The sequence below is a fragment of the Hyposmocoma kahamanoa genome, unplaced genomic scaffold, assembly GCF_003589595.1.
Source record: "Hyposmocoma kahamanoa isolate Upper Pololo Valley unplaced genomic scaffold, ASM358959v1 202, whole genome shotgun sequence".
Lineage (NCBI taxonomy): Eukaryota > Metazoa > Arthropoda > Insecta > Lepidoptera > Cosmopterigidae > Hyposmocoma > Hyposmocoma kahamanoa.
The window spans coordinates 850,180-869,827 of record NW_020653726.1 but is presented as its reverse complement, the minus strand read 5'-3'; the positions used below and the strand labels follow the sequence as shown (position 1 = coordinate 869,827).

The 19,648-nt window shown below is 35.6% G+C and overlaps 1 protein-coding gene across 1 annotated transcript in view; it reads left to right on the top strand.

Annotated features, from left to right (window-relative positions):
- Positions 1-3,716: 3,716 nt before the first annotated feature.
- LOC113226916 (sodium-dependent noradrenaline transporter-like) overlaps positions 3,717-19,648 on the top strand; it is a 42,247-nt gene continuing 26,315 nt past the window's right edge. The window contains exon 1 of the mRNA XM_026459723.1: positions 3,717-3,850. Within this exon, the coding sequence (XP_026315508.1) occupies positions 3,767-3,850 (84 nt within the window). The 5' untranslated portion in view covers positions 3,717-3,766. The remainder of the gene's footprint in view (positions 3,851-19,648) is intronic.

Here is a 19,648-nt window from a genome sequence, read left to right as displayed (position 1 = left end):
GTTATGTTATTATTAAAATTAAAATTTCAAATATACATACACAACTACTTTCATGTATCACTTTTTGTAGTTTTTTATGACTTTCATGTGATAAAAGCATTTTTAACGGATGATCATATTGCATGAATTATTATTCAGCAGCACTGCATAGAGCTCCTTGTGAAAAAGATCGTCCAGGGAATTAATGTCACGGTATCTATTTCTGCCGCCAGACAATAATGTGACCATTACGTAAGGGTGCTGGTGAAATAACAGGTACATGAGACTTATCTGCGCCTCAGATCTTTTTATTACAACTGTTATGGGCAGGCATATATCGCGTACCACAGGCGCACGACTTGTTCGTCCCGTCACTTGGGATATATAAAAAAAAAACAGCTTTATTATACTTAGGATACTATTTTTTAGACATTGCATGTGTTCATGAATTTTTTTAAATGTGTATGTATTGACCTAAATATTATGAGTAGACACATCATTATCTAGGTACTTAATGTAATTTTGTGTTAATCCTGTAAACAAAGAGCGTTGTGTACGTTTAAGAGTAGACACAATCTACAGACCATGAAGTTTGGTGTTCCTTTACCTCACTTCTTTCGTCTTTTTGATTAATAAAATCTATTATTGTACATTTTAAGAAACGTACCTCAAAGTGTTGATTCGTAATTGATTAAGATTATTTATAATTTTAGATATAAGTACATATCCATTAAATTAAAACAATTATTTTTTTAATTTAAAGAAAGTAAGACTTTGATTAAAATATGAAGTTCTATCTTAGTTTAAAACAACGGATTTGTTTGTATTACGTCGAAGAGGTAAGTGTTTTATTTATAAGGTTATTTCAGTCAAGAACGGGACCTCTGCGTGGCAGACCAGTAAGGTGACCATTCGGCCACAGAGGCAATATTGACATTATTACCTTTTAGCATCAATTTAAAAATTGGAAGCGAATTTTTGCAACTTTATTCTACATAGGATGATGAACTTTAGGAAATGAAACTATTTTTCCGGAGCAACTGAAAATGGTCAAGAGCAAGTCCATTTATTAAAAAAAAACTACTAACGAAAATACAAAAAAATGTATAAGCGAAAAGAAAAGAAATAATTACTATTCTTGTATAAAAAAAAGACTTCAAAAGATCATGGTATTACATCTATTTGCTAAGTTTTATTGAAATCGAAGTGCGCGAAACCGGATTCATTCCCTAGTTTACCAACCTTAGAGATGAAATATTTTCTTGAAATTTAAATTGGATTAGTATTGAGGTACCCTCTTACCAACAAAAAAAAAAATCATCAAAATCGGTTCATAAATGCAGTCGATTTCGGTATCGATCGGTTAAAAAGATAAATTATCAAGATAAGAGGTAAAAGGTGATATATATTTTCACTTCATCAACCCATTTATATATCCTAATGCTGGGTACGGGTCTCCTCTCAGCCGAGGGTGTAGTCCACACTGGCCCAAACTTTCTTCTGGCTGACAAACTTTCTTCGACGTGCAGGTTTCATGACGATGTTTTCTTTTGCCGAAAAGCTCATGGTATACTACAAGTTAAATTTCGCAGTTATGTGCGACATTAATATTCCGAACGGAACTCATATTCCGAAAAACTCAGAGAAGCTAGCCTGGATTCAAACCCAAGCCTCTGCTTGAGAAGAGGTAGGTCATTCCATTACGCGACCTACGGCTTCTATGTAAATATATATGTGGTTTCATCATAGCTTAGGACCGAATCTTCAGACATCGTTTGGGCAGATTTAGGATTCGTGAAATGAGACTTAGTTTAACAGTAACACTATGTTTAAATCATTATGAATAACAACTTGTTGTTGTGTTATTTGTAACAAAAAATTTAGACACTAGGCGAAACGTAAGACAGTGGATTACACCGCTAGGTGGCGTGCTTGGATTCCCTTTAGTGTCCGTACACATGACTGGCTACGACATATAATAATAATAATAAAAACGCTCACTCTCAACATAGCCCCGCACTAGGGAAACCCTGTGTCGCGGGTGCCATGGACACACACATAGACAACCACAAATTACACCCAAACTCACGAGAGAAATAAATGTAGGTCATACAAATATTTCTCTCGACCCGGGAATCGAACCTGGGACCTCTGCGTGGCAGTCCGGCATGGTAACCGTTCGGCCACGGAGGCAGTTATATATTATTAAGAGCATTTATGCATTGAATGAAAAAGGAATTCTCTCTCGTAGTATTTTACAATATCAACATAGTCATGAGAGAGCGTTGCGGCGTGGAAGAAAATGTAGTGACAAAGTTAGAGAAAGAGGTGGAAAGAGAAAGAAAGAGGTAGATCGTTCGGATATGTAAAAAGAATGAATGAAAGAAGATTGACGAAACAGATTTATAAGGCGAGCGTGAGCGGGCAAGTTGGTAGGACGAACTTACCAGGACCAAATTGAGGCCATTGTAAAGAAGGACCAGGTCAAGAGAACACTTAACCCACGAGCATGTATGAAAGCACTGATGCGTGTTGATGAGGCGAAAGATGTGTGTCAGGACCGCACTTAGCAAGTGGAAGACTCTTGTATCTGCCTACCCAGATGGGGAAAGAATATGTAAGTAGTATGTATAAGCATTGTTTTGTAAATATAATTATTTATTTATATTAATTTACTGCACACAGTCAACATCGACAAGTAGTAGCACAAGACAATCTACAAAAGTAATTAATACTGGTTAAATTAATTACAAGTTGTTACTAGACTGCATCGTCTTCCGCACAAAAACTTGGATCTTCATAAAAAAAAACAAATTCAATCCAACTACTACTACGTAACAAAGTCGGTCGATAAAATTATATAATGACTTCTCTATTTGTAGGTACTTTTAAAAAGATTTCGTCAAAAAACCCCAGAAACTTACGGAGGCAGAACTAAAAAAAAATTTTTTTTACCAATTTCTCAAGCGACCCCTTCAACGGTGATGGTCAGGGCACATTGATAATTACCTTCTGTTTTTATTTTTACTTGGCAGTTTTTAATTTCCATAACTGACGCGGTCTACCGTTGCGCTTGCGCATCTAGGGGCCTGCGAACTTATCGATAATTTAATCGATTTCCGGTTTCATTAATTGTTATAATAAATTAATTAACAACGCCTTAGGGTTATTCATTTACAAATCGAATTTGTTAAATGCATCAAATTCAATAAACGAAAAAAATTCTGACAAAACTTACCTACAATCTATTAATTTTCAATTGACGCGTGTAAAGGTTACCTAGATATCTTAGATGAAGTTCAAAAACTAACATCTCCGTGACTTAGTTACAGTTGACGTGACCGTCGTCATCGAAGCGATAAGGAAAATCTGATATAACCTTCAACTAAGATAGAGACGTAATGATATTCACTTAGATTCACTTTATTATAACTTCAAAATACCGTATGGAATTAAAAAAAATAACTTGAGAGTAAAATTTTGATTATGACTTAAACGAGCTTAAGCATCGAACAAAGTGTATATTAACAGTTTAATAATATTAATGTACACCTATAAAAACCACAATTGGCATTGAAATGCACAATAAAACAACAAATCTTCACACAAGCAGTGGGGCTTAAGCATATACATAGGTACATTGAATAACAATATCGATAGCAAATATACGCATCACTATCTCTGCTACCTGCCGTGTCAGTAATTCAGTGCTACGTGCAGAGCGCATGCGCGCGAGCGTCTCTTGTCAGTTTCAACGAACGCAAACATTCGAATTTTGAATTTTTATATGGCAGTGGTGAACCGACCGTGTGGTGTATTCCCTTGTGTGAGATCAAACGGTTTCCAGGAAAGGACGATTCAAAATGGAGTGGTAATACAGTTTGTTTTATATACAATTCATATATAAGACTTGTTAATTGTATTTACAATGACCTTGTTCTGCGTCAAGGCTCCAGTTGAAAACATCTTGAGTAGGAAAACATTTTGAATTTGTAATTCCGAATGTAGTGTACGAAGAAAATTAGAAATTGTTATTTTTTGCAAAGTAGGTTTCGGTGAAACGAGAACATAGTATTTGATAATAACATTCATTCGGTATAATGAGAGATGATAATAATCATTAATACAGTAATACTGGAGTTATATACAGAAAGCTATGGGAAACGTTGTACATAATATTTATTTATAATTGTTAACTGACATGTCTCTCTAGATATGCATTCATTATACATGCATTTATATGCTGGAATAACAAATACCTACTATTGTCCTTACTTACAAACGAGTAACTACAATAAATTGTCTTAATTATGTTTTAAATTCTTATAATTGACATCGTATATTGGACCTCAATTATTTATTTATTTATTTATTTATTTATTTTAAACACTAAGAATATTACAAAAATATATATACATCACACCCTTAAACCTACATTGGTTTGTCCGGGTGCTGCACGTTCTCCTTAATTACGTCTTAATATTACATTCTTATATTTAATACGCTAACAAAAGATTACAAATCTCAATTAGAAATTAAATTAAATGCTAAATATATAACAGTGTTTCCCGTTTCGGCTGCTGATAATTCTTTTTCTATGTCGTATCTACTCTTGTCGTGGTCATTACGAGGTATGTTTGTTAGGGACAGATGCATCTCGCCCAACGATATCTCGCCACTTGGTGCACTCATACATACATAGAACCTGTGTATTCTTTGCCGGCGAATAATTGTTATTCATAATAAAACGGTATTAGGGTTGGACTCCACTTGTCAGCACGCTTCAATACACTGCTCTTATACTAAATGTTTGTTTTATACGGTCCCTCTTTTCACTAAGTGCCGCATCTGAAATACTTGTAACCGAATGAGACGTACGATCTTACTCGGCTTTCATCAGCGAACATTCTCCACTATTGGTCGTGGGTCTACATTCATTATACACAGCATTTAGCAGCAGTAGAGCTCCTTGTGAAAGAGTTCGTCCAGGGAAATACCGCCACCTAACCTATTTCTGCCGCCAAACAGTAATGTCAGCATTGCTGTGTTCTGGTTTTGAAGGGAAAGTGCTGGTGGATTTACAGGCACAAGAGACTTGTCAACTTAGGTCGCAGGGTGACGGGCGCAGGGGCAATGTCTCTAAATTGCAACTGTTATGGACAGGTAGCTTACTACCAGGCGCACGACTTGTTCGTCCCGTCACATTATAAAAAAAACTCACACACTCATGGACATATTTACAGAAACCCTAAAATAAGGTTGAATTATGATAACAGTGTTCAAATAAACCACAGGCCACATGTACCAGAATGTTCAATTTGAAAAAAGAATAACCACAAACGTCGTTTGATTACGATAAAACGTTTTGGTATGTGGTTAACATGCCTAATACTATTTGGAACATTTCATTATTAGCACGCTTCAATACCGAGCGTGCTGATGAAGCTACATATAAAACAGTCGATTAACACAGATGCAGTGATGAAGTGTGCTGACAAGTGTGATTTACCCTTTTTTTTGTCTCCTACCCCGCCAGGTAGGGCTAGCACGACAAGGCGCGACATGCGCGAGGGCCACATAAACCGCGAGATACTGCTATTCTCGCATAGAGATCTCGCATTTTATATCTCTCTCGCGCAAGTCGCGCCGTGTTCTGCTAGCCCTACGTACGCCTTGAATTTGAATATGTATTTATATGACACGATTATCTTTATTATTTCTTTTAAAATTAATAACGATTTTATGTATTTATTTCACAATTTTATTATCAATTGTATAATATGTTGTCACAAATTTATGTATTATATGTATATTGTATTCATTGTAATTATTTTCTATTTGTATTGACAAAAAAGAATAAAAGGCATTACAAATAAAATACAGTAAAATGTCACATTGTCTAATGATTGGTGTTTAATTAGGATAATATATAGGTAAGGTAAAAACGGATAATAAAAGCTTAACTACAGAAAGGATTACTAGGATTTTTATTTCTATGAATAAAATTGCCAAGATGTTGGCAGCGTTCCCCCTTTGTATTGCTATGCTAATGCGTTGGGCAAGGTAGCTGCCGGCCCTTGGGTTTCCAAGACAGTCTATTAATTTTTTCGATAAAAATGTTGTATAATAAATTAATTGATTTACCCAATACTCGTTGTTGAGTATAGAGGGCTGATTGAAACTTATTTTCTAGTTAGAATTGAAATCGATAGAACTTTAAAAATAACACGGTTTATTGTTGGACTAGACACAAAGGTGAACAGAAATATTTATGACAGTGTAACAAGTTGAATACAATTTTTTTTATTCTTTTATATAAATTACAATTAAATACCAAAATAAATACTAGGTATTTAACACGGAATTTATATACTAGAATAAATAAAATTGTATTACCTGGGTATACTAGAATTTTAGCTTAAGAACTTATTATATTATAATTTAATACGCAGTTCTTAAGCTAAAATTCTAGTATATCTAGGTAATAGTTACCTTAATTTAGATATTCCTTATCTCAACTGCCTGGAGTAACTTTAACTCGTTCAAGTTTGTACCGCACTAGCGTTCAGGATTATAATTTAGAAACTTTGGGTCTTCTTGGTGCGACCATAGGTGTTGTATAACTCCCACATATAATAATATTGTAAACGGAGATTAAATCGATTTGCAAGTATTTGCACACATGCCTATTATTCTGACGTTTCTCGATTAAGATTCATCAGCTTGTGACCACGGTTGTTGCGACCAGCTCCGTCATCTTTTCTACATAAATTTTGTTTATAGTGACCTTCTCTATCGCCCTCTTGGTTATATGGGTAGGGCAGTATAGCATAAGCAAGCCTGCACAGGGAACTACTCAGTCAGGTACTGATCCCAGATCAGCACCTTTGCACGGACTTCATCCGGTTCTCAGAAAGCTAGTGCCTTAGGAGAGCCGCCGCGCGACGCGTACAGTACCCTCCCATTTTGCAGATAGGTGCCGGAGCTGTAGGCATAGCCGTTGACTCCAAGTCCACTACCCAATTTCCTCGTTTGTAAGTTTTATACCACGCTCACTTCTCGACGCCGGAAAATGGCGTCTCTCCAGTTCCCAAAGTTGTTGCGACCAGACCGAAACATTGGAATATTAATTTTTATAGGATTTCAAGTAACGCGACGAATAAGTTGTGAGACTGGTGGAAAGCAATAAGCTTACTCATAACACTTAGCGCCACTAAGAGCTTTAAATGTCAAAATCTTAGGAACGCTGCCACTGTGCTCGTGACACTCAGACATAAATTAACATGTGCCTGTATTTTAATGTGTAAGATGCCGTACACTTCAAAACTGAATCGCAGTAACACTCACATGTATATGCAATACTTCCCCGATCGAACACTTAAATTACGAGCTTTGCTGCAGACTTAGGTGCACAAACTTGACCTCTATCGCCTGTACCATTGCCACAAAACACTCTTTTCTCATTTGAAAATTAAAAATGTGTCTTTTAGGGCAATTGAAGAACTATGAATTTGAAATAGACAGTATATGTAACAGCCATTTTGGTTAGAAGCAATTTCTTTCAGGCAATTCTAGGACAGAAATTTAGAAGGTGCAACGATGTGAAATTATATACTTTACAACAGATGTTACAGCCATAAAAAAAAAACAATAAATTGATATTTTTTATTTTAATGCGAAACTTGGAACAAAGCGGTTATTTTTATGACGTCTTTTCATTATTCATATTTTGTTCATACCAAACGTTCCCAATGTAGCTGTTGTATTTTTCCAAAGTCAAATAAAAACGTGACAAGCGCCTATTATCGTACCTACCTAATCAAAACCTGAACAAAGCGGTTGTTTTTATGTCGCATTTCCACTTTTCATGTTTTGTTTATAGAAAACGTATCCAGTGTAGTTGTTGTAATTTTCCAAATTCAAATAAGAATGTACAGACAACAGTATTTTTGTTCGAAAATCGCCTCCAGTGCAACGGAACAAGATACGTCAATGGGTAGCTTGATGTGCTATTGACTGTACCTAACGCTAAGTTACGTACCTAAAGATGCTACCTTTAAAGAATAGGTAACATCGTTGACGTAAAAAAGGACCTTTTCCTGCATTGACTTACAAATAAATGGACGACGGGTCTAATACAAAAACCACGAAAAAAATGTCCCAAGTCAACCTATTCGAAATTTAAATTGTAATGTCATCGCAGTATCGCGCTGTCAGTAGAACAAATGAAGACTAAAGCGGAGTGTCGCGCTCTGTATACGATTTTAGCGCCTTACAAGTGCGGACACTTTTTAGCGCGGACCCGACGTCCATGTAATTGTAAGTCAATGTTTTCCTGTTAAAAAATTAACTTAGCAATGATCAGAATCTCAAAAAAAATCCGACCTCAAAAGTTATTCATCCCCTAGTTTGCCTACCTTAGAGGTAGAATATTTTCTTGAAATTTAAATGGGACCACATCTGAGGTACCTTCTTTCCAACAAAAAAACGAATCATCAAAATTAGTTCACAAATGTCGGAGTTATCGCGTAACATATATACAAAAAAAAAACATACAGACGAATTGAGAACCGCCTCCTTTTTTAAAAGTCGGTTAAACAACCAAATTATAAAAAATATTAAAATAACAACAATGTGCCGTAAAATGATTCATTGCACTAGAAGTACCTACCGGAGTAATGGTATTAACTCTAGAATACACCTGAACACTCAGTTTTTGAACTAATACTGGAAATTTAAACCACGACCTCGTCAGCGTCTAGATTACTTACTGGCAAACTATTGAAGTCGAATTGTAAACTCAAAGTGGAAAGGAAATTAATTTAATGAATGAAGAGCTCGTCCAGAGAAGTACACAACACCTATTTTTTGTGGTGCTGGTGAAACTCCAGGTACATGGAACTGGACAACTTTACGTATATCTTAGGTAGATGGACGTCCAAGCAATACCTCTCAAATATCTGCGATTAAAACTCTGAGTGCACTGCGACTGTTCTGGGTAGACATGTCGTTTACCTTGATGGTAAGCAAAGCGAATGACTTGCTCGTCTGGTTACAGGATATCACAAAAAAAGGTTGACACAGATCAGTGATTCCCTATTATGTCGTGTATCAGATGTGAAAGATACCATAGCCCGTCTTCAACCAAAACTAATATGTTTTTAGGATATCAAGTGATGGAATGAACAAGTCGTGCGCCTAGTCACCCTGCTCACATTACTGGTTGGCAGCAGAAATAGGTATGCTGGCAGCACTTCCCTGGACGAACTCTTTCACAAGGAATTCTACTAAATCTACTATTTGCAGCTTTGGCGATTTCTTCTTTCTATTAGTGGGCCATTTTATGATGCTGCATAAAACCAAAGACGACAACTAATAACTGAAGACATTAAGTTGCCTGTTTTTTTTATGATGATACTAAGCGACGTCTTGCAGGTGGTAAGCGACACGCCTGTCTATAACAGTTGCGGCGCCATTCAGATCACAAATATCTGAGGAGCACTGCAACTGCTCTAGTCACCCTGAGACATAAGTTAATAAGTCCCATGCGCATATAAATTCACCAGCAGCCTTACCCTTCAAAACCAAAACGCAAGTATGTTAACATTACTACTTGGCAGCATAAATAGGTAAGGTGGCAGTACTTCTCTGGACGAACTCTTCAACAGGGAGCTCTACAAAGTCTGGTTTTAACTCACCCGCTTTACAAGTAATCAAGACGTGACACACGGTCTTTGTTCAGACGTGGTACGTTTACATTGATCGATTTATTTCGTTACGGTGATCGATATCTTTCGTTACGGTGACCGATATTTTTAGTTGCGTTACGGTCCAATTTTTCATTATAGTACCCGCATGTTTCTGTCTGATTCAAAGTCATTTGATTATTTTTAGAGTGTAACCAAAAATTGCTTATGAAGTTCGTCTGTTCGTTATTTAGAAAGAAGTTGAGGGGCATGCTTTATATAAAAAGAATTCTTTCTGTTCCTTGAAATTTACAGAGGTTAAAAATACGCAAATGAGTACATCTTTTTTCCTTTAGTACATTGTTATCATCCTCTATGCAGAAATTAATGACACTGGCAATACATTGGGTACTATATTTAAAATATGTAAAGATAATAATAACATAACAAAAACAAAACGTCGTGAATAATAATATACATTGCATATCTACATATATCAACCAATTATTTTAATAAGTACTTCATTTTTTGTTTTCAGAACTTGTACACTTGTGAAGACTCAGACATTTATTATTTATTTTAGCATAAATTGAAATCTCTATTTTATGTGACCCCATGTAATAGAGGACTAATTTCCAATATGGAAGCTTTGGAGCTGTTCGGGTTTTACGGATGTTGACGATTGCATTGTTAATCATTCTAATGTGTTGTTTGAAATTATAATTTTTCCGCTCATCACTTCGTTACTGCAATTGAAAATTTACTTCGCTATTTATAGACAAGGTCCAATGTATTCGGTTAAGGTTACTCGGTGACATTCCATATTTGAATTGTCGGATGTTACTTTTTGTCATGTTGGTATAAGGACGACAACAATTTATATATATTATATATAAATAATATATATAACCAATTGAAGGGTTACCTTAGCTATTTAGATAAAAGGTTTTGTACTTGAAGTGATTTGTTATTTGCCTGTTTCTCTTGAATGGCTTCGGAGCTTGAGTCTTCAAATGATGATTTAAAAGATGACATCTGCCATAACGACGACGGCAAAATACCTGATGATATGGCCTATGCTGACTGGGCAGACAGGCAAAGAATCGATCAGTTTTATGATTGTTTTTACGTTCATGCGAAAAAGACGTTAGCGACGACAGACGATGCAACACGATAGGCTGCTAATAGATTGACTGCATGCGTGAAGTCGTTATCAACTTCATGCAGCCGGGACCTCGACTGCAAGCAAGTATAATAATATATGTAGCGCGAGAGCTGAACACGAAGAGGTCACACGCACGTGTGCAGCTCGCAAGCCTTTTGCAAACCGGCGCACTCGCGGTGCGCTTGCCAGATCTGTGTCATCCTTAAGTGCCTATATCTTAAAAGTTACCGAAAAGCAAATGCGTTAGTTATGATAAGGATGGCAGAATAGCTTGATGTACCCTTGTTACGATGTTGACCTCCTTCATCAAGATCCCATCTTTTTATCACCCTCTTTACCGGTTCCAGGCCACTTCCTTTTAAATTTTTGAATCGTTCTCGAATTCCTTTTTTACTTCCGCTATTGTTGTTACGTCAGTTTGTCTCGTCATCACTTCCATCAAAATTCTCGAAGCGGGAGGACGTGCTTAGCGGGAGGACGTGCTTAGCGGGAGGACGTGCTTATTAATCATCATGTAAAACTCCAACGTTACGTAATTTAGCTGTTTTTAAAGCATTTGATAGGTCCTCTTGAGGTACGTCCCTAGACTGTTTAGTACTAGTAGGGAATGTTTTATATTATTGTACCTTCCTAAATCATTGTGTTGTTTTTGTTACAGCCTTTCCTTTTCCTTTATCCACCTTTAATTTTATGTGGACCGAGCCCTTCTTTTACTTTTTTTTCTTAAATTTTTATTGAATTGATATTCAACTATTTTTTTATGTGAAATTACTCCACTAGTTTGTTATAATTATCAATACACAGAAAAAATTTCTTCGATCCGGCCGGATTCGAACCGACGTCTTCTAGCATACTATGCCAGATTAGCTATACCAACTAAGCCGTGAAACGAACCAACGGACCTCACAAATTTTTCTATGTGCTTGTTGTCGTGTCTTAGTATTTATTTTTTCAACGACTTTTTAGCCGTAGCGCCATCTATGAGAAATCTATGAAAGTGTTTCGTCGCCCACTTTAGAAAAGTGTTTAGTCACACCTTTAGAGCTACCAACCCTGGCTAGAGATGTCGCTATTCACTGTATTTTAAATTTTTATTGAATTGATATTCAATGTTTTTATGTGAAATTACTCCACAAGTTTTTTCTTTTTTATTATGTCAAGTGATGGGACGAACAAGTCGTGCGCCTGACGTTAAGCTACACGCCTGTCGATAACGGTTGCAGTGCCACTCAGAGTATTAACGCGTAAAGATCTGAGGTACACTGCCACTGCGCCTGTCACCCTAAGACATCAGTTGACACGTCGCATGTACTTGTAATTTCACTAGCACCCTTCAAAACCGGAACGCAGTTTTACATTACTGCTTGGCCACAGAAGTAGGTAACTTAAAGCGACACCCTTAACTGTACTTGATATAAACACAAATAGAGTATTGTTTGGTGGTTAGTAATAATTAGATACGACTAATAACACACTTACGCTGCACAAGGCTTTCCCCTGCAAAGAAATTTACAAATATACGCCTACATGCCAGTGTTTGATTACAAAACATTGGAATTGCCGAGTATTAATTGTTATGATTCTTTACTATGAAATGTAGCCCACGTAATACATAGAATTTTATGCAAAACTCAACTTCAGTGTAAAGAAAGAAAGTCTATAATCTGTTTACAGTTTCGTAGTGCGTACAATCAGTGACACATAGTTCGTTTTGAAAACATTGTCCGGTAGGCTATGAACGATTATAGTCCAGGCAAAGAAATGTCACACGTAATTGATTTTATTATTATAGGCATAAGTGCGTAATCGTCGTATTAAGAATAATTCGACTTCTCATTCCAATAATATAGATGAGAAAATTTGGATGCAATTTGGTTGGGTATTTTTGAATTCAGAACGCGAATGAAGCGACGTCCAAAAATTGTAAGTAATGAGATGCTGATTTCACTATTTGTACGGAACTTCCATATTATTATTTTAATTTTAGTCATTGTTAGTTTATTTTTATGAGTACACTTAGCGTCCATGATAAAACCTTTCAAGTAGACTTTAATGAAAGTAGTTCAAATATTTTAAATAGGATTGCTTCATGGAGATGTTACTTAAGTTTTAAAAGTAAATAATATGTACGGCATTCAAATATTTTGAAAAGTTACTTGCCTTATGAATATCAAAAGACGATTAAATTTTTTTTTTAATTATATCGTTCTATTATATTAAATAATATATGGGCAGTGGTTCATATTATTATGAACATATGATTTCAACTGCTTTTTAGTGTTTCTCTAAATATGTCCATTAATCATCGAGTATATAAAGACGAAATAAGAGCCACCCATTCCGGCAACATCACATCAGATCACAAATTAGAAAACTGAAATAGTACAGCGCCAACAACTGACCTGTGTGTGCGTCTCCGTATATTCCAAAAATATTCTGTATTTTCCATTGACTTACAATTATATGGACGTCGGGTCCGCGCTAAAAAGTGTCCGAACTTATAGCGTCATTCACGCTTTAGTCTTCGTTTGTTCGACTGATAGCGAAGCAAGCAAAATTAGACAGTACTGCGATGACATTACAATTTAAATTGAACGTTTTAGTTCAATTTAAATTCAGCTTTATCATATTCCTTTACATGTCACTACGTTTAAATAGGTTGACTTGGGACATTTTTTCGTGGTTTTTGTATTAGACCTGTCGTCCTTTTATTTATTTAAATTTTTTATTTTTTGAAAAAGTTTTATTTATTTGTAAGTCAATGGTATTTTCACACACATTTCATCGGTAATTAACAAATAGGTAATTTTTCTATTTTCGTCCATTATAGCAAAGCTCAAGTGAAATTGGTCGATTGGAAGTGAAAAAAATGACGACACCCGTCAATTGTTTCGAATACGGGGTGGCCAATCGGAGCGCCAGTTGTCACCGTAATGATTTGGCAGAATGGTTTTCAAGCAAATTAAATGACATTTCGTCTCTATTTCTGGTTATATGTATACGCGATGCCATTAATGTAATGAGGTGCCGCCAGTGACCGACAAGCTCCACTGTTCGACATCTTTTTAAATTCGTTTCTAATAAGAATTAGGACAACATTTTCTGTTATAGTAACTAATGCCTAAAGGATTCTCATCTCAATTCGGCTGTATGTTTTTTTTTTATGTATGTAACGCGATAATTTGTGAACCGATTTGGATGATTATTATTTTATTGGAAAGAGGGTACCTCAGTATTGGTCCCATTTAAATTTGAAAAATATATTCCACCTCTAAAATAAAATAAAAAACTAAAATTGGTGTTCATTACTAGAGATTTACAGAAATTCCAATTTAAGTTTTTTTTTTCAAAAATAATTAGCTTTTTTGATTATATCTTTCAATTAAACTAATCACGTCATATACATATGTTAAAAATAAAAAAATATTTCAAATTTAAATACACACTTCCCTTAAAATGTCGGTCCTTCGTGCCATCATCCTAGTATAAACAATATTTATGGTAGGTAAATAATTGTTGTATGCAATTAATAAAATTAATCACTTACTAATTTTATGACTAGTGTAAGAAACAATTTAACGTTTAACTTTTAACGTTTTTTGATGACCTCGGTAGCCCAATGGTTTGTACTATGCTTTTAACACACAGGATGAAGAGGTTCCGGGTTCGATTCTCAATAGGAATCGATTTGGAAAATGAACTTTTCCAAATTGGTACTGGTCTGGGTGTTCTGGTTAGTGCCTCGGAGTTGCTGTTGATCTGATTGAAATAATACAGGGAATTCCCATTATTTAACAAAAACCTCAAACAACTTTGATTATAATGACCATAATGAGGCAAACTAGCAGTCTTAAGAAACGAACGATGTGCACCACTGAACTTGGGTTTTTCTTGTAATAATAATTTTTATTACAAGTCCGTGGGAGTTTTTATGAACAAAACAAACAAACAAGTCTGTAAATATATAAATCCTCGAAGGCCATAGTTATAACGAAAACAAACCGCCATATTTTTGTTTAGTTTTCGAAACCACCAATTTCTTAATTAAAAACGCGAACTTCAAGAAGCCGGTGAAGGTCAGTCTTGGTACTCGTAACACGAATTAATTTGCAAAATAATAAAATTTATTATTGTTTGTTGCTACCAATGCATAAATATGACAGGTTGATATGTAAAAAAATGCTTTACTTTTTTAATAAACGAAGTTTTGTGAACAGAATGATATGTTGAAAAAGACGCTGTAAAGTCGCTTAAAAAAAATGTTATGTACTGCCGTGATCAGTAGAAAAAGCCTATCAGTCACTATTTTTGTTTTTTCCTAGGTGCATAAGTATGAGTAAGGTGTATAAGTTACTGAAAAAAGTAGAATTTTTCTAATTTCATTTCTTTAAACATAATTTTCTCGGTTTTGAGATTTTGTCACAAGCGCCGTTTTACCTAACGGCGGCAGTATTCTCTCTGTGTATTCTACCGTCTTTATAATGGGGAGTGCTCAGTGGTGCCACCGTCACGTTTCCATCATTGCACCTCTCGCATTCTTGATGCCTGGCCAATGCCAATCAAAAAAATCAATCAAAATCATGCGTGGTTTACAATTAAACCACGCATGATCACGTTTGTTATTTCCTCGAATCTGTAACATAAGGAATGGACTCATATCTGAAGTATTTCTTTTGCGCTACGACAGAGTTCTTCAAAAAGCGTGTCAAAAGGCTCTCAAAGGCTGGCAACGCATTGGTAGCTCATCTGATGTTGCACATGTCTGCACCTCCCATCAAGTAGGTTGTCTGCCCGTTTGCCTCCTTTTTTATATTAAAAAAAAGCCAATAGAATATAAATTGCAACAAATGAATAAGACTTGTATGCTTTAATCGGTCGATGTACTGACTTAAATGAATGATGTGGGTTTTTGAATTATGTGCTTTAGTTTGCCGTCCATAGCATTTAAAGTTAATAAAACATAAAAATGTACATAAGTCGAGATTTTTTATAAAATTAATTGACGAGACGAATAAATCGTGCGCCTGGTGGTAAGCGACACGCCTATCCATAACAGTTGCAATGCCTTTCAGAACATTAAATCGCAGAGATCTAAGGGGCGCTGCTACTGTACCCGGTAAATCTGAGACAGGTGTTGAAAAGTGTGCCTGTATTTTAGCCAGCACACTTACCTTTCAAAACCAAAATGATATTGATTGCGATTAGGTCTGAAAAGGTAGTTTTATTTTCAGTTTACCATCAGTTTAGTAGCGACCGCGAAAACTCATAAACTTTTAGGAGGGTTAGAGCTCTTTGTGTCGTTCGTCCGGGGAAGTATTGCTGCCATACCCAGTTCTGCCGCCAAGCATTACAGACACATACTAGACTTGTCAACTTTTTGTCTCGGGAAGACGGGTGCAATAACAGTGGCCCTTAAATACTTGCGATTTAAAGCTCTGAGTGGCACTACAACTGTCAAAGTCAAACAATCATTTATTCCATAAATAAGTAAAATAAATTTACACTTTAAAACGTCACTTTTAAGCTACTGCTCGTTCACTATGCTGACTTCCCTGAGAAGAACGAGCAAAAAACTAGGGATTGCTCTTTTCAAATACACTTAAATGCTATAAAATCCACTTTGAATCAAATTTGAGTGGAATCTAGTGAGCCGTGTCGTCTGTCCATACATTTTTATCTGACACGTAGTCTACAATTTCTTCAATATTACTTTTCATTTAAAATATTTTTAATGTAGTTTTGAAACTTAGGAAATGATAATCTTAATATATGCCCCGGTATATATTATATATTATAATATATATCTTATTGTAAAAACTTATACAGTTCCCCATAAAAGAGTCGTTTATCTTGGTTCAACGAAATCATGGTACCATGAGTTTGGACTTAGCTCTAAGGTTAATATTATGGAAATCTTCTTTCTTAATGAAATTACTTACATTTTTATTTTTTATGGGCATATAAAATATTAGAGCGAATGTACTGTGATGCCACAGTCATGATACCAGTCTCCTTAAACTTTTCTCTGAGCGAAACACGAGAACACTAAACGAATCGCTCGTTTTTACAATACAAATATCGTTTGTGTGTCTGCCCCTTTACCCCACACGAGAATCCCGTAGGACATTGTACTATGGAAGTAACTAAAGTAAACAAGTCTAGCAGTACTAACATCGGTAAGCTCACGTAGTCTGCGGACTGTCTATACAGCGGAGCTTAATCTTCTGGTCAGCGAAGATACGAGTATATGCGGTATGTGGTCTATTAAGAGTAGATGTGTTGCTTACCATTAGGCGCAAGATTTGTTTGTATAAAACGATTAAACTATCAGTATTCCCTGGACGCTATAACTTGGACCTTATCAAAATGACAGTGAATAGGCATTATTTAGATGTCCATGCTCCATTGTCGATCGAAATGGACTCATATTTTATCATTAAAAAAGATTCTAATAATAATGAGTAATTACAATAAGCAGCGGTAAAAGAGATATTGCTATTAAGGGATTATTTAACTATCTCCATCTTAAGTTACTTTTGACATTGTATACAATAAACTCCACAAAAGATATCAAGTTACACTAAACTGCAATAATACATGTCCAGACGTAAGCGATACGGAACCAAGATCGTGTAACATGCAGTAATTGCCATTGCTTGGTTATGATTATTCTTTCCCAGATTGACTATTATGAAGAATTGCAAAAAATCATTGTTTGTTGCTAATAGACGGTTGTTAACTGGTTGCGTGTTCTGTAGGGATTTTAATAGGGAACGTTTTAATCGTATTCATTAAAAACTAAGCATTCGAAACGATTCTTTTAACCATTGATAAATAATCAATGCTATTACAATATCATCAAGGTGCAGTTTCAATTGGAAGTGAAAATTATTTGAAAACAACGGAAAGTGCACCATAAAAAGATAGTTTTGTAATTCCAAAAATATACCAAAATGCTTATTTCTGCCATGCAGTAATGTGAGCATTCCTGCGTTCCAGTTTTGAAAGACAAGGCTGCTGGTGAAATTACAGGCACATGGGACTTGGTAACGTGAAAGTTACTGAGTTGTACGACTTATAACAAAACGGTTCTACCATTTCGCTGGTAATTGTACTATTATTTCTATTAATGAATCTAAATAAAACGAAGATCATGACCAACAAAGTGTCATCAAAAGAGAGGATAAGTATATAAAATGAATGTTACGGTCGAACAAAAACAAAAAATATTCGACGAAACCTGGGTGCTTACAAAAGACGTAATTGACAATTTACAGGTAGCGTAGACGGCATTATAGATAAAATTGGTGGAAATTACACTCAAAGACCGCAAAACAAATATGTGGCTCAGACAGGAAAGGAGATTCGCAGATGTCACCAAACGCATAACGAACCTTAAGTAGTAGTGGGCGGGTGACGTTGCTGCTCGAAAGCATGGCTCCTGGTGTAAGCCGGTACTCGAATGGTGACCTTGGGGAGAAAATTTTCTCAAAGGGAGACCGCAGATGCGTTGGAAGGATGACAAATAAAGTGGCGGGGTTGAATTTTGGATACAGGTGGCAAAACCGAGAGAAGTGTCAGAAACTGAAAGAGGCCTACTTCGATATGATTGAGAACGGCTAGAAAGAAAAAGACGTACTATTATTTGATTCCTCTTACTTTTTGACACCAGTGGAAACCTGTAGGCCGAATGGCTACTTGCCAATTGAGATATCTATGTCTGAGATATGACTTTAATTTATTACGTACATAATTATGAATGTTTAGTAGCAACCACCGAGTATATAACCTGAAATAGAGACGAAATAAGGGCCATCCAGCCCTAGCAACTAATCAGGGAAATAGACCTTATATCACTTTTAAATATCAACTCTCGTTAGTGCTGATATCACAAATTAGAAAGCTGAAATAGTACAGTGCCAACAACTAACTTGTGTGTACGTCTCGTATATTCCGAAAATATTTTGTATTTTCATACACATTTCATCGGTAATCAAATATAAAATATGTAATTTTTAATTTTTTGTCCATTATAGCAAAGCTCAAGTTAAACAGGTTGATTTAAAGTGAAACATTTGACGACACCCATCAATTATTTTGAATTTGGGCTGGCCAATCGGAGCGCAGTTATCACCGTAATGATTTGGCAGAATAGTTTTCAAACAAATTAAATGACATTTCGTCTCTATTTCTGGTTATATACTCGATAGTAGCAACACTTCCTGCTAACGATGAAGGAAAATATCGTGATGAAACCTGCGCGTCAACGAAGGTTCATAAGCTTTAGAAAAAGTGTGAAGTCCCCATTCGCCTCGCTCTTCTTAGAGAAGATCTGCGCCCGTCAGTGGGACGTATGACATAATAACGGCTTCTTTACAAATGCTGAAATGTACTGTCGAGGAAAAGCTCAAAATAAACTACAAAGAAAAAATCTGTAGGTAGTATCTTGAAAAGAGCTCTGAAAAGGTGTATTAACGTGTATAGGAATAATTATAATTTTCAAAGACGGTAAATCTGTCTACATTAAAAGATAACTTCAAAGGCAAAAAGGGTATATTTGTAAGGGGTAACTATTACAACGATGACAATTTAGTCCTTTTATTATAATATTTGCGTATTTCCAAAGTCTGGGTATACCACTTTTTACTGTGCCACTTCATATGGCTATTTGTATTAAAACAAAATATTAAATATTAGACAACATCAGATACGTTGTTCTATCGCAGTAGATGTAGTTAAAGCACTTGTGTTATGGAAAAAAATTAGTAACAGTAGAGTTCCGTGTGAAAGAGTTCATCCTGGGAAGTACTGCCACCTT